At 31.5% G+C, this 17,298-nt stretch overlaps 1 protein-coding gene across 2 annotated transcripts; it reads left to right on the forward strand.

Moving 5' to 3' along the window:
• The first annotated feature begins 1,585 nt into the window (after positions 1-1,585).
• LOC148629038 (NCK-interacting protein with SH3 domain-like) lies at positions 1,586-17,171 on the forward strand. Of its 2 annotated transcripts, none has more exons than XM_088542869.1 (11): positions 1,586-1,796; positions 4,757-4,863; positions 5,298-5,371; positions 6,020-6,840; positions 7,038-7,199; positions 7,566-7,652; positions 9,659-9,797; positions 10,635-10,715; positions 12,392-12,613; positions 13,052-13,224; positions 13,531-17,171. In XM_088542869.1, exons 1-11 carry the CDS (start codon positions 1,626-1,628, stop codon positions 13,714-13,716), a joined length of 2,223 nt encoding a protein of 740 aa, XP_088398995.1. In that variant the 5' UTR covers positions 1,586-1,625; the 3' UTR covers positions 13,717-17,171. The 2 variants fall into 2 exon arrangements, with proteins under 2 accessions (XP_088398995.1, XP_088399005.1); XM_088542879.1 differs by having other exon boundaries at positions 6,170-6,840.
• The last annotated feature ends 127 nt before the right edge of the window (positions 17,172-17,298 follow it).

A 17,298-nucleotide genomic window follows, 5' to 3' on the forward strand; every position in this document is an offset into this window, starting at 1 on the left:
AAAAAAAATCGTTAACCACATTTTTGTTCTTATCTAATAACAGGGTACGGAAAAAACCTCGAAGTATGTCGATACAAGATCCGGGGGAGGGGGTTACTCTCGTATATTTTGACGGAGCGCCGGGACGGATCTAGACACTTTGAAAATGAGGGTTGACGGCCGGGATTCCTAAGAAAAAGGGGGTGCTAGGACTTTATTTGCCATTTTTTGTCAATTTTGCACATGAAAATGACAAATTTTCCAATGAAAAGGGGATGCCGATCTCCTGCGACCCCTCTGGATCCGCCACTGGGGGTGTGCATTTTTTAAGTACCCATACCCATGTAAGCTTAAGCATCAACAAATAGATTAGACAGGATGTCAGTGCTTTATTTCTCTACAGAAAATTATTTGTCTAATAAAAACTAATTGAAGATGTATTCATGTAAACTTACAAAAATTCTTGACTCATAATTTGTCTCTTTGGCATCATTTGGTAAAATGGCACCCACACATATGTCAGATATCATTAGATTAAAGTGTACGAAATATATGGTTACCAGGTAAAAACACGTACATTTCCGAAGAATGAACCAATAAAAAATGCACACCCAGGGGAGGATCCAGACACTTTTAAAATGAGGGGTGGCAGCCGGGGTTCCTCGGGAAAAGGGAGTGCTATGACATTATTTGCCATCTATTATCAACTTAACACATGAAAATGGCAAAGGAGGGATGCCACCCCCTGCACCCTCTGTATCCGCCACTGCACCCCGTATACCGTATACAAGAAGTAAACCCCACGGCACAAGTTAGTTTAAACATATTTATTAAGCAAACAAAAAAAAAGATAAATAAAAAAAAAATAATAAAAAAAAAAAAAAAATAAATAAAATAAACAAGTACAACATATCAATTACATTTATATTTTTTAATGAATAGGATTTGGTAGCATGCTCGGTTGAGCTTTTTTCAAAACCATCTCCTAAGAGTACGACAATAGCAAAACAGTACACACATGAATAGCGCATTCAAGTGCAGCTAAATGTGTATAAGCTAACCATTACATAACAGTTCGATTAGGAAAAGTGAAGAATGTGCATAAAGTCTACCGAAAAAAAATATTGGTAAGAAATTAAAAGGGTGAATGCACGTTAATTTGAAAAGCGTTTACTTTTCAAGAAATTTTTAAACAATCAGAAATGTTTCTGTTCTGCTCATCATGAAATAAAGGTGAACCAAATAATAATTATTTTGTTTCACTTGTCACTGGAAGAGAACTTTCAAAAATCGTCTCGTTTCGTAGTTCAGAGTACTTGTTACAAAAAAAGTAAGTAATGCCTTGTAGATTCGATGGACTCACAAGAACATTTTGGCGAAAGTACCAGGTAGCGTAAAAATAAATGTTCGTTCAAGGAACTACAATTCAACCTTAGTCTACAGTGATATGGGCACAAGTTATTCGTATTATTTACCATTTATGAACCATAGACCTGTAATTAATTATAGATCTGTGTTTAAACGTGGCGTTTTATATTTTTTCATAATAATGTTTGAAGTAGTAGTTGCGGAAATTTAAACCGTCTTCAACTTCTAAATTAGTATTAAGACTTCCGGTTGTAAATAAACGCACACAGAAGAAAAATATGTACCGAGCTCTATATGATTATAACTCAACATCTAACGGATATTTAACTTTTGTTAAAGGAGATGAGTTTACACTAATTGGTGAAAAACAGGGAGACTGGCTTTTAGCACAAAATGGATTCGGAGATATAGGATACATTCCGGCAAATTATATCCAGAGGGATGAAGCTGTAAGATCATAGCCTCATAGGCATCGGCCATAGGGGGTCCAGGAAGGATATGGTGGCTTATGCTGATAGTTAATTATTTAGATAAAAGAATTGAAATCACTTGAGCTGACACCCCTTTTTTATAGTTTTGGATTCACTACTGAAAAGTTGAGTCTTCCACAAATGTATTGTCTACCAATGACGATGTTAGTACATGTACATTTATGTTGCAGTTATGCAACATGTAGTTCAGCATCTCTCTGTTTAACAAAGCTTTAATATGAATTTTATGCTAGGTACAATAAACAGTTACTGACTCTGAAAAATCATATGGCCCCGTTGTCTTTTGTGTTATCATCATCCTGATAGCAGTGATTTAGCTAGCGCTCGCCATTTTCGCCATTGTTGAATGATTTTCGAAAGTGGCGAATTTTTCTCGTGCACGATTCGTCATTTGATATTTCGCTCCGCCCAAAAAATATATCGGTAAAAAAGCCTCAGATGTTCCCATGACCCCATAATTGACAACTTTATTCCCAAGCCAATTAGGGTTTTTACAATTAACAATCATGACCAATGTTTTGATTGCATCACCTTTGATCACACCTTGCTTGATCACCTGGTTGAGGCTAATTATCCCGACAAACAAATTAATTAATGGTAATGATTTGTTTGTTGAGCGCTGTGACACGTTCTCAAAGTACTGAAAGAAAGTGTCATCGTATGTATTTAAAATGGACACATGACAACGTACGTAAAGGTCAAAAGTCTAAAAATAAGTCAACTACTACAAACAGTCGCAGTGATCGACCATTAAAGTCAAAATTTAAACCAGAGTGGTCAAAGATATTTCCATGCATATACTACAAAGATGGGGCGATGTACTGCCAAGATGCTGGACTTACCAATACATTTTCTATCGGAAGCAACGCATTCCTAAAAGATAATATACAGAAGCACATCAACACTGCTAATCATAAACGGGCAGTCCAGACCAAATCCATGAAGCCAGAATTTGAGCAAGGAGTAACTTTTAAGTGATTTTAAGAGGGCTTTCACTTTGTGGTGCATGGCTAAGGACAGGAGGTTTATGCATTACTGATCAAGTAAACAGTGCTTTACATTCTTAGACACATGCCAACAATAGTAGCTGTTGTATACAATTTTTAGATTTTTACTCAGATGATATGTATGACACAGTAACAAAGTATTTTTTTGCATTTTTTATTCATGAATAGTTGCTAATGTAGAAACTGTATGTTGTTATTATTTTTTATTAATATGAATTATCTGTTATTTATATACCAGTGCTGAAATAGAAATAAACATGTTACTATTTATAATATAGTTGTTATAAGTATATGTATATACATGCATGCTGATAAATTTGCGACACGAAAAGAAAAAACAGTATTGAGATTTAGTCTTACGCAAAAGTGACTAATGGGTTGAAAATCCTGGCTAAATCCCTGCTAATAGTCATCCTGAGACACTTGATATTTCTGCAATAACTTGAATATCAGTTTATTGATCTTTTTAAAATTTTACAAGTTTTAGACTCAACTGTTAGTAGGAATAAGGGACCAAAAGGGGTCAAAATCAAGCTTTTCCTGAGCTAGTACAGACAATAACTTGATTATTTTAAAGTAATAAATGACAGATCTCTTTGAAATAGTACCACAAGGTGCCATACCATCAAAGAAAGGCTGGGATTAATTTTTGGAGTTATAACTAGAACCAATAAGGAATATGGTGCTAGATTCAAGCATTTTTCTGATTTCATGAAGATAACTTTTAAAAGGGAATGGATCTCTTTGACATTATACCACAAGGTTCCATAATTATACAGGAAGGTTGGAATTGAATAACAGGTTGTCACGTGACTAAAATTAATTAGGAATAAGGTGCCATAAACAGGCATTTTCCTGATGTCTATTTGGTAACTTGTTACAGGGAATGAATCTCTAAAATTGTACCACTAGGTTCCATACTTACATGTACAGGTATACTGGAAGGTGGGTATTGATTTGGAGGTCACAACTTGACTGAAACCACTTAAGAATAAGGGGCCAAAAAGAGGTTACTTATATTCTTATCAAATTCTTATCCTGTGTCAAATGTCTAGTTGCAATCAAAATTCAAAGTTGTGTAGAGTTTGAATCTTATCCTGTTATTAGTTTGACCTAGCTCTGTGGTCATAGCAATCTGTACCCTGCAAAGCATTTTATTTTTCAATTCTCAATAAATTACAAAACAACCAAAAAATGGCATTCCCTATCCTGATTGGGTTGATTAGTAGGTACTGTGTAAGCACTTTGAAAAAGTTATGCACTTGATAACAATGGTAGAATAAAATACATTTTGTAGTGCTCAACAAAAAAAAAATGCTGAGAACAATATTCCCCAGTATTCATGGAATTACTTGGTACCCTTTATTTTATAGTCAACTGCATGTTTCAAATGCATTATATGTAACTAATATCAGTTTTTGTTCAACAATTTCTATGGGCAGTTTCTGATTTTGAGGAACCTTAGATAGGTATCCTCTTAATTCAAGTTGAGAATCCTGCAATATATGATAGCCTACATATCTTAATTTTGGATATTTTGTTTAAATGTTATAGTAAACAGAAATTAAAATAACATATGGCTTTTCATTTAACCCCTGTTCATAGCAGACATAAGTTATAAAGAATGTAGAATTCTAAATAAAGGGAGATAACTCTAAATGACACTGAAATGCAATAGAAATTATTGAATATTCTTTGTGAATTATCTCCTAAGAACAGACAGATTGGGATGACTGATTACACATTTCATCACATAGACCTATAAAGTAACTTAATAACAAAAATAAAAATGCATAGCCTTTTTTGTGTGTATCACATATTACAGAATTTGCATTATCCTTAAAAAGACTGAAATATGTATCGTATATCTATATCTATATATCATAAGTAATATTTTAAATTATTTTATAGGCCCCTGTTTCAGAGGTTATCAAGTCAATAGACAGAGCCATGCAGGCAATACATTATGCTGCAACCAGTAAAGGAAGTTTTACACATAAACAACGAGAGAATCTCAAGTAATTTTAAGCATGATTTACAGTTTTGTAAATATTGTACCATGTTTGCATTGCTTCATTTTCCATAGTCTTACCTTTATGACACTGGCTAACAATATATTGTAATGTATGGACTTTGCATACAAGATAACTCTTACATGTATATGAAACTTGTTTAAAAAATACTAACATACTTTTTTTATGAAATAAAAGATGATTACATGTATTATGAACATTTTTTGTACATTTTTGGGTGTGGTAGAAATATAATAAAAATTATCAGATATAGTATACAGAACTTGAAGGATTTGTAAAACCTTTAATCTAGCAGTTTTTCTGTAATGTTGCACATAAGGAAGTATTAAGTTAAATAAAGGTCATATACATTGTCATGTTCTATCAAATGAAGTTGCATGTAACCTACTTATATAAATAGAATGTACATGTATATTTAGACAGCTAGCATATCACAGAGAACAAGTTCTACAGAATTCCAGAGTAGACAGTTCATCCAGTAGGTCATTAACAGGTACATGTATAATATTTGACTGACCTTAATCACTTTATTACTCTTATCACTTTTATTACTCTGCAGAATATAGAATCAATCTCCTGTTATTCTTTTCTACTTTTATTGTAATGTAAATTATCAACCATAAGCAAAGGAAAACTGTCCGGTGTTGGAAAGAAAATTGCTTATTTAAATAAATTATATAATATTTGAAATTCATATCTGCAAATAACTGGAAATTAAAAAATATTTTGACAAAAACATTCAATGTAATAATGAGGAAAAAAGATTAAAATCCATTTTTCTAATGCAGTTAGAACTTAATATCATTTGTTTAATACAAAAACACTAGAACAAAGTAATATGACCAAGAAGATGTGTGTAAAATAAACAATCTCAACCTAACTCAACTTCTAACTTAGTAACATGCAATCATTATGTGTTATATATATAGGTTTGTAAAATTTTAAAAGATTGTGCACTAAAAAACCCCACCTACCGACCCTAATTTTGAAGGAGATGTTACTGGATATACAGAATTTTTTTTTGGCCTTATGAATAAATTATCATTTTACAAGTTTGGTTGAATAACAAACTAACATTTTTAAATTATAGAAAAGGGATTTAGTTTAATTACCAATATTCTTTCGTCATATCTATTTATAGATTCCATACGGCATTCCATAAAAAGAGCAGCACCACCCCCACCAACTCGCTCCTCTCAGCTCTCATCTACAATCCTTCCTCCTAAATCCTCAGCCTCTGTACATAAAAGTCAAAGAAGTCAACAAAAGTCTAATGATTGGCTAATTTCAGAGACTGGTCCACAAAAGACATCAAGTGATTCTTCTAGTTCTAACAAATCACAGTCTAAACAAAGGAGTGGTAGTCAAAACAATTCTTATGAGTCAGTTGTATCTTCTACGCCAGAAAAAAATGATCAAGATAGTAATGGATCATTTGTTGAGGTCACTGCATCTGTTGGGAACCAACACACATGTGTAAGGAATGCTTTTGATGAAGACAGTCATCAGTCTAGGAATACTGATTTATATGGTAAAAAATCAGAACCAAATCTTCAGAATAACCAAAGGCATTTAAATGACCAGAAGTATGACAGTGGTAACAATTCTTTTGTTGTTATTTCCAGAGATGATCTAAAAGAGGGGGGTGTAAATCAGAATCAAAGACAAGAGGAAACACATCACTCAACAGCTAGTCCTTCAAAATACATGACAAATTCTACATCAAGTTCACAGTTATCAAACAGTCCTAGTAAATTTCTTAATTCCCCTTCAATGATCAGTTTTGAGAGTATATCTGTACCTGAGGGTATGGCATCAGATATGGTAGAACAGCTGAGGGAACATACAGGCCTGAGTTATCCCAAGTCTTGTCTGGCAGTAGAGGTTGTACTGGGACAGGTTGCAGCCAGGATGCCTCAAATGGCTTCATTGATGGATAAAATACTTATGACTTTCTCAGAAGTAAGAGAAGTAAAAGAATATTTTTTATTTTTATTATATTTTTTAAACTTTTACGAATGAGTTCTTTTAGATATCATGCATCTGTTTTAAAACAATGCAGGTAAGAATATAAGTGTCCACAAATTAAACTGATGTTACCTATTAATGTAACATTTTTTGTTTGTGTAAATTATCTATTTAAGAATTTTCCTTTGCAGGATGAAACTAAAAATGATGAATCTTCCTTTGATGGTAAATATTTACAAGATTTATTGACTAAACTGACAGCTTGTAAGGATGATGCCCAACAGAGGAGCTGGAGCTTGTTTGAGGATCAGCAGACAATCACTGGTTACCTAGAGGAAATACTATCTATTTTAGTAAGATTTCTTTGGCCAACAGTACTATGGGTTAAGGATAGTTTAATGAATTCTAAAACTTACAAATGAACAAATTTTAATTGTATGACCATGAAAACTTTCCAGTTGTTTTTGTTATAAAAAGATATAAGCTTTTGTTCTATGTAAATTCAAATTAATGGCACATCTGAAGTTTTTCAGTGTTCATTTTTCTTGACAAACTTCCATTAGTCGTGTGCATGCATATTGATTTGTTTTTGTGTAACGCCTTTTTTCTTTGCAGAAATAGTAGGAATATTTTTTTAGTATTAGAGTAAGATATGCAATTAAAAAAGTATTGAAGAATTATTAGAACATTCCTAACAAATGTACTTTGATATTGTTTAGGAAAATGCCAAGTCATCAGTCTGCAGAAAGATAATAGCCAAAAACAGATATGAAATGTTACACAACTTAGTCGAGTATTATCAAATGGTAAGTTCTGTGTTTTTTTTTCAGTGCCTTATATATGTCATATTTTTCAGTGATTGACTTTTGGTGATACTTTTGCTTAAATTTATTTATTGGTACAAACATGTGATTGATCTAATATTGCACGTGTAAAAAAATAGATAGTTCACAATGTGAAAAAAAGTCTAATTTCCCTCTCAGACTTTCTCCTGCGTAAATGTCACAACATGCATATCAATCTGCCGATCAAAAAATTTTAAAATTAATGTTGAAAATCGCAATAAGTTATTGGGAAAATCTATATACAAGATAATAAATAACATAAGCACTCATGTCATTAAGGTTTAAGTTGTGCACAGAACAACAAGTTCCATGCACTTGATGAAAAAGGTGTTCTTTGGCACTCGTGATCAGCGTTAGAAACTTAAATTTTGGTCAACATAGACCCACCATAAATTGAGCCAATTTCTTCATATACCTGCTTGATTTTACATAGACTTGGTCTGTAGGTCTACTGCTCTAATTTCTTTTACTGCTCGTGATGATATTTAAGTTGATCATTAACCTAGATATATACAATATAGGTACATTGTTGAAAATTATTGAAGATATGTGATGAGGTGACGGAACGGGTAGGAAATGCGAGGCTCCACCAAGTTATTTCCCCCATTTCAACCCGAATATACATATCTTCAGTAATTTTCAACAGTGTACCTATATTGTCTTTATCCTGTTATATTAATAGTTTTGTGTGTGTGTACATTTTTAAAATAAAATTTTAAAATGCATATCCCCTGAGGAGCCCTGATCGTTAAACTGGAGAAAAAAAATTAATACGCATGGTGCATGACTCAGTAAACATTGAAATTCAATCCGCACCATATAATCCGTCAAAGCTGTTTGAAGAAAATAAGCAATGTATCAAAATTTATTCCAAGAGACAAATAAGTAACAATAACAATAAATACAAATATTTTGAATGTTGTAAAGTTGATTTTAAGAACATTAAAGTTTTGAATTTCGCGAGGAAGGAGGAAGCTGACTTGTTTCTGTTTGGTATATGGCAGTAGAGTTCAGGGGTGAAATTTGTGCACTAGTTTCTTTGGGATTTGAAGTATTTGTTTGAGATTTTTAAAGAAGAGGAGGCAGTTGTATGGGCAGATCTATAATGTAGTGTTCCTCTGATTCATTATCTTGGGGTTTAGGCAGTAATAAATCCAAGACCATAACAGTTTCCTGGTCATTTGTCTCTTCAAGAGTTTTATCATATTGTAATGCTTCAATTTCTTTAAGTGGGGACCAGTTTATGTTAAATTGTGATGGACACTCTGGCTTCGAGTCCTACATGACTGAAATGACAGGGGAAGTTGTCTGCAAACTGATAATGAATCAAATCTGAACAAGATTTGGGATTTGCCATATATATGGCTGTGAAAAAAATACAAACAAAATCATTATTTGGTTTATTTCATTCATTTAAAAAAAGTGAAAACAAAACAAAACAGCGAAAAAAAGATTAACCGGATACGCAATCACAATTTGTTTATATCGTATCTATGGTGGTGGCCATGATTAATTTATGCATACCAGAAAAAAGTAGTTCCGCCAATCACGTGAGTGGGAGGAGCCAGAAAGTTGATAATCTGCTAATGTACAGATACAGCAAAAAAATAACCATATACCTTTATTCGTTTAACAAATAACCTCATTGCAGGATAAATAATGACAAATGAATTGATCTTGCACCACTTACAGATCTTGGTAGGCTTCTGAATTATATAAATAACTATGTAGAATTCTGCCTTCCATTTTATCAATGCGTCATGCTTGTTTACCACTGAAACACCTGTACAGTTTTTCACAGGAGATTTGTGGTAGTTAAGTTATACACATTGTCATGAAGGAGAAGTTTTGCCATCACACATGTTGCAAATGGAAGAAATGTTATATGATTTTATCTTATTTGTTCTTAACGGAAAAACACCAAAGCTGTGGCTTCAGATGCTGTTACTGGATGTTTCTACTTTCAGGAGACCCGTGTTAGTCTTAGAATGCTGTTATTAAAGTGTTTTGGTGCCATGTGTTCATTGGAAGCTTCCATTGTATCAAATCTCCTGTATTCTATATTACCTCTAGAACTAGTCAGTGAAATACAAAATAAATATACTAGTAAGTGGTGCTTTCTTTAAGTAAATGAAATTATGTGGTGAATATTTTATTTGAATGAAGATAATCAGTTGAATAAAAAAAAAATTGCTTACAAATTTCAAATTATAACCCTTCATACAAAGTTTCACATATACTGGTATTCTATTTCTGTAAGGAGTGCAACAATATACCATACCATGAATGTTACAGTGTTTTGCCCGACGATATGATACACAATATGAGTGAGGCTACTGACAATACTGACAACATTGATTTTTTTTTGGGGGGTTGTACAAAAATGTACTGCATCATTTATTCCAACATTAATATTTGGAAAAAAAATAACCTTTGTTTTTTTTACGCTTGGTGCAAAACCGGTGTTCCATGTTATTTATTTTTATTCATGTAAGTTGTCTTAATAAAAAATGGAAATTGGCATGGAACTAGAGCCACTACTGTCTTCATTTCAAATCAGGAATATGGCAACATTTTGTTCATAATACTTATCTTGATGCATATCATCGTTTGTTCACAATATTGCATTAAGTATCATTGTGGTTCAGGTGTATCATTGCAGACCTAAAACAAAACATAGATGGTTACTGTAAATGTACTTTTATTCATGGGTATCTATTTTTGGGGGCTTTGTTGAAATTTTGTGAATTCATTGAGTTTTAAATTTATGAATTTTGGTAGAACATCTGTTTTTAACGAAACTTTCATTTCATTGGGAAATTGAATTCATGGTTTGACCCGACCCTGAAAATCTCAAGAATTTGTACCCCACAAATAATGGGACTTTCACAGCATGATATTAAGATATCCTTGATAATTGATAAAATTTTGTATGGTTTTCAGATGTACCATTAGTGAGTTATGTTGCCATTGTTCTGTCGATGATACTTTCAACAGGAGAACCACTGCCTACAAATCTCTCTGGTAGGTAACATCATGTTACAAACAGGTGATTTCCCATGATTAACATAACTATTCATGTACAACTACAAAAATTTGCTGCAGCCCTATATTTTCATAGCAATGCTGTCATCATCATTGATAACTTCTGTAGACATTTTATTTGTAGTATACATATATGGATTTCTATGAAATAGTACCACAATATCCGGATGTCACTAAAATCAGACTGGGAATGATTTTTTGGTTGAGACTCTTAACTGTTCAAAAATATATGCCAACAAGAGACAGAATAAAAAGGAAGTTTCTAATACTTTTTGGGAGAGTTGAGAGCTTTATGGCAGCATGCACATGCAAGTTAATAGAGTGCAGAATGATGAGCACAAAAATTCATCGTCCCAAAGTGATGTGTCGAGGAGAGAATGAAAAATAACGATAAGTGTCCCAAATAATTACTTTTAAAACTAAAATGATTTCTTGAACCTCTAAAAATCAAACTTGAATAGCAAAAGAGGATTGGAAATACAATGTTAACATTATGAAAACGTCACATTGCAATAAATGTGGTCCCTTTTACTTTTGTCCCAAACTCAGTTCTGAAGATAAACTGATGCCAGAATTTTAGGTAAACGATATAAATGATATTTTATATATTTTAAGAATAATTCATATATTTTAATGATAATTTTATTTTAGTTAAATGTAAATAGTCAACACTCTCTGCTGACTAAGTACTGCTCATGGATAATGTGCCTACAGCTATTTGTCATTGACAGTAAAACCTAATACTGGTAAAGAAAACAAATGCTGTGCTGGCTTTGATACATACCGGTACTCCATATCATAATTTGCTTATTTCTGAACCAATTTTGATGGGATTTCATGTAGCAGTATGGGGCCTTTTATAGTTGCTGAATCTTACCATTGATCTGATATTTGAGTAGTTCAAAATCAGGTTTAAAAGAAAAACTTAGTTTAATTTCATCAAAAAAGTAATTCTAATGCATATACTTACCATTTCTTTAGATTTACCTGAAAGTCCAAAGTTCAACTTTGTTTGATTTCAACAAAAATTAATTCTTTGAGTCATTTAATAATGCAGAATCTTTCTTTTTCTTGAGATTTTGATGTTTTGGATCCATTTTCAGATTAATTCATTTAATGGTTCTAAGTTGAACTTAGTTTGATTTCAATAGATATTGAATTCTTGGGATTCTTTGATATGCAGGAACTAATAATGTATTATTTTGGATCAAATTAATTGATATTAATAAACAGGGAGAGAAAACCTAAGTTAAGAGTAATTCCAAAGTTTAGCCAAATAATTGAAAAACAGCTTTTTTAATAAAAATTTTTTGTGAAGGAATTGCATAGGCTTAGTCAAAAATATTTGTACAATACAAATCTTTTGTTTTGAGATAACTGTCAAACAAATTCTTTTTAAAACTGTTCTAATTGATTACTTAATTCTAGCAGAACAATAATGAAGCTCTCATTAGATTCTGTTTGTAGCAGTCAAATAGCATCTTAACCTAAAATATGCAATTACATAAATATCAGATAGTTAGCTGTAATGTTCAGACAGTTATAGGCCTAAAACTATTTATAATAAATCTTCTAGCATATCATATCAATTTTCAAATTTGATCCAGTTTTACTAATTGCTGTAAAAGTTTTTGAACTGTTTTATTTCCTTACAGATCATATTAACAGTCGGTTCATTCAGTTTATGTTTGACCTGATTGAGAACCCACCCAGTCCTGAGTTTGAGAACGATGCCAGTGATCAGCTGATGATAGTTATTCTAGCATTAAATCTGCACTACACAGACCATGCCTCTAATCCTATCATGTCCGTTCTGGGAAAGAAAGGCACTTCTAAAACATTTACAGAGAAATTGATGATGTTATTTAACAGGGGAAGTAAGTTATCACCAGAAATTTCATACATAGTCATTGTAATTTGTCTGTAATGATTATAAGAATTATAATCATTACAGACAAATAATTAATCAATAATTATTTTCCAGTTGACCTTCACCTATCATCAAAAAACATTGCTGTTCAAATGATGAGAGGTAATAGTTCCTTTTATTGCCTTGTTCTATAATGCAGCCTTCTATGTTATACATGTCTTAGTTACCATATCTCAAGGAATTGAGATAAAACATCAAGTTTTATACCGTACTCATAGGAGTGGCATTGTCTGTTGTCATAAAACATCTCAAAGAAAATTAACCATTCAGATCATGTTTAATGTTTTTTTAGGTTTTAAATTAATATTTTTTCTATATGAAATATGACCATGACTACATATTGTCAACTTCTTTGACACTGGATTAAATGATGTTGTTATTTCAGACGACCCTGTACAGATGTTTGAATTCCAGACATGTCAACAAAACTCTGTGATGAAGTTTATGACAGATCTGTATCGAGATAAGTCTACTTCTAGTCTTCTATATACTAATGATGCCAGAGTATTGGTGGATATTATCATCAGACAACTGACTGACCTTCAACCAGGGGACAAGGTATCATATGTCCTATGTTTGGTCCTCTAAGATTTTAGGTCTCCTTTTAACTAAGATGTTGCATGGTTTCAAAGAAATACTGAAAAACTCACAATTTTTTTTTTGTAAATAACATCATTGTAAGTGCACTATTCCATGAAACTTAAAAATATGAAATGATTACTGGTACAATTTATTTATAGAAAATTGCTTTTTACAGCACATTATAGTACCAGTTTTTATAAAAAGGATTTATTTGTATTACCGGTAGGTTTGCTTCTTTTTTTAATTGAGAAATAAGATTTTATGTATCATAATGTCTTCCAGGTAAGGACATGGACATTGACATTAATGAATGAGTTTGTGGAGAATTCAGACTACCTAGAGTATAAACACAGAGAATCAGAAGTTTGTAGATGTCTTCACAACATACTACACGAGGAATCCACGGTGACTACTGATGATAAGAATATTGTATCTGATATATTGGACAAAATACAGGACTTTACATGATAGGGAAACAAAACTATCCAAGTGTGAAGCAATAACAAGAAATAGAAATTATTCGTTCATTCAATAATAAAAAAGAGATTTGATAATATTTTAAAAGATCATTACAGCAAGTGATATAGTAAAGTTCAGGGAATAAAGTTGGGTTTCCATTGATTAAATGACTGATGAACTTCCTAAGGTATTTAACAGGACAATTGACTTATAGGTTTCAATTTTCTATCAGACTTAAATTAGAATAACAATGAAATGATTTTAAGTTTTGTCCTCCTTGTTATTTGTCCAGTTAACTATGTTGGGAAGTTCATCAGTTGATTGTCATTCAGTCAAAGGAAGACCAGTCCTATCCTCTGAATTTAACTATATGATTTGCTGTAATCTCACATAAACAGAAATAATACTCATGTATGTAATAGTATGTCTACTTCAGTATTTTCTCTGAAGAGTGTATTGTCATTTTCAAACAAATATTGGTATTTAAAATATTATCAGAAAGTATAAAAAACCATAGTGTACTGGTGGTACAGTTTTGATTAATGATAAGTTTTATTATGGAACATGATTTTTTTCATGTTTAAAAGTTTTTTTCTTATGTTACACATTAAAAGAAATATTTAATTTATGTTAAGAATGGAATACTGCTTGTAACAATTTATTAATGAATAGACATGTGGTTGATCTTACCAAAATTTGGGGTGTAAAATTAGTCATAAGTAATGACTTCCTTATAGAAAATATTATTTTGACATTATAACTTTTGGCTTGGTTTACACTCAATATGAAATCAACCACTGATTTTTCCCTTCCACTGGCAGGAAAGTTTATGTAAATTTTTCTTCTATATTTTGATCAGAATTGTAGATAGGTACAATGTATTTATTTGTACCAGAATAAGAAAAATGTGCCAAAGTTTTCAGTGTTGTAACAAGTACAGAATTTGATGTTCTTTGTGTATGTTTGTTAGTGAATATTCTCTTCCTCTTGTTTATGTCCTACTGGAAATTTTTGTCATTTTCAATGTATGAAATTTTTAGAAATTTTCATTTTTGCAAGATCTTGGTACTGTACAGTTGCTTTAATTAAATTAATCTTTTAAGTCATGTACGGAGAAAAATGGAAATCACATAAGATACTTTATCAGTGATAATTATTTACTGAAGTCAATCTCCACCAGTCAATACCTGAAAAGATAGTTGTATGTTGCCAAGGTTTGCATTATGTTGTAATATTTGTGATAATTTAACAGTAATTTAGGACTTATTGTTATTTGTTGTTAATGATCTTTTTCTATTTCTGCCAATTATTTATGCAAGTTGTTATGTTATTATTTGTTTTCAATTCATTCCTATATCAAGATATTTTTATATTCTTGAAGTAGTAGTCTTTATAAAAATCAGACAGAAAGTGATTCATGCATGTAAAAAACCACCCAGTTCACTTTTATTTCTCCTTCAGAAAACAGTTATTGATCACATACCAGTAACCAGTCTTAGTTTATAATTTGGTTGTTGCTCTTTTGAGATAAAATTATATAAGTTGTACATACAATTAGCACTTTGCAAGAGTTATGGTTCTTGATTTTGTTTGATTTGGTTGATTTTAGTGGGAGATAAATTTATGATTTTCTTAAAATACAGATCTGAATATATCTGTCATTATATTAAAATACAGCAAATGTAGACAAAAAAACATTTGTTTAGTGGGTTTTTCAACACCATGAATCACCTCTACTACAGGCAGTGTCTGATGTTTATATGGACCAGTACTTAATTTTTTCTTCTATATTCTTTTTTTTCTAATCAGCTTCCATAAACTAAGTTTTCTATCAAAAAGTTGTGTCCCTGAAACTTTTGTATTAGGCCAGCCGATAATCATTTGTTTTTCGTCAACATCTCTGAAGATTAGATTTGAGTTTTTCTTTGATATTTGCTTTAAATGTATTAAAAAGTATAACTGGAAAAAAAACATTACTTTATAACGAAATAAACCAATAGGATTGCATAGGAAAAAATATAGACTTCATAAACATGTTGTTAATAAATTCAGTAAAGATCATTTTAATTTAATTTAAAATTGAGCCTTTTGATTGGTTGGTTCTCTTTAGGCAACATAGGTTATCATCAAATTTATTGATTATATATATGTACTTCATAAGTCCTCAAGATTTTACTCAGTTTTACCATCTTTTATAAGGATGAACTGACTGTCCAGTCTTCATTGAAATTGGGTTTCAGGATTTAATATTTTGTCCCAGATTTACCAGAGAACTCTTTCTGTAATCCATTCCAGTTGTTAGGCCATTCAAAGTTAATTTGTTGGTTTCAATCACCATCCCTCCTCTCTTTTTAGGGTGCTTCAATTTTTTATGCCATGTCAATAAGAAAAATAAATCAAAGTGCTGTTAGCACTAGGTTTATTTTATTCTTGTGAAAATTGTAGCATAACAAAAATTTCAAAGATTACAGGATGCAAAATAAAAGTATAATCATACATTTGCATTTCCCATATTACTTAGAATTTTTTTTCCTAATTTTTTTCTTATATGTATAAACTGAATTTCAATCAATACACATGATTTCTGAATGATAGTCAAACAGTATCCAAATTCACACACATTTACAAATTTTGTTCTGTTTCACCTTTTTCCCAAATTTTTAAGCCTGTCAAAAAGTCAATTTGCAATCACATCAAAACTATTTCAGCAGTTTTATCCTACACTAATTATACTCAAATAAAATTTCAATTTCAGCTAATGAAATTAAATAATTATCTTGATGAACACAAAAGTTTTCCAAAACGAGACAATTTTTATCAATTTAATTTTTCCGCCAATTTTACTTGGTTAAGATCACAGCTCTTCATTTCCTGTTTATTAATCGTAAAATATTCATGATAGGATGGAGATTTTAATTATGTAAAATGGAACATGCTAAGCACATTTAATGCTTCTTGACACCTTTCTGCAAGAACTTCATTCCATAGATACAGATTTATTACTGAACATTTTTCAATACCAAAAAGGAGTCCCTCAATTCTTCAGTTGATTTTTAGACTCAAAATTAATTCTATAATTCGCAAAAATAATAGAATATAATTTAGCTGAATATTTGCCAGAAATATATTTACAGGTTAAAGTTGTATTAATGATATAATAGGAATTGTGCTTGGACTATTATTCAGAAACAGTAGGGAAGATCCTAGCATGAACTAGCGACATAGGGTATTTTGATCCTAAAGGATAAAAGCAACCCACAAAGCACCACTCTCATCATATTTTTGTCTGATGCCTATGGACAAAGTAACCCTAATCACTTTTGTGGAACAGTAAGAAAAGGTTATTGCCATCCGCCCTCATGGATTTTAATGAAAAATGGCTTTAGAACTTAGAAATTAACTTTGAATGGTCTTATTAGTTAACCAATATTGTAAACAGACAGAAATAAATTGATTGTACTTTACTTTGTTGATTTTGCCAACTGAATGTTGATAAACCCTTAAACATAGCCTCGTATCCAATATACTTGTCCGTCTGTCTTCCCAAGTTTTAATTACCTCTAGACTGCTTCGAGTGATGTACATCTTGAT

The sequence above is a fragment of the Perna viridis genome, chromosome 1 (assembly GCF_037379345.1).
Source record: "Perna viridis isolate PV_CMFRI_1.1 ecotype Kerala chromosome 1, ASM3737934v1, whole genome shotgun sequence".
In the NCBI taxonomy this organism is placed as follows: domain Eukaryota; kingdom Metazoa; phylum Mollusca; class Bivalvia; order Mytilida; family Mytilidae; genus Perna; species Perna viridis.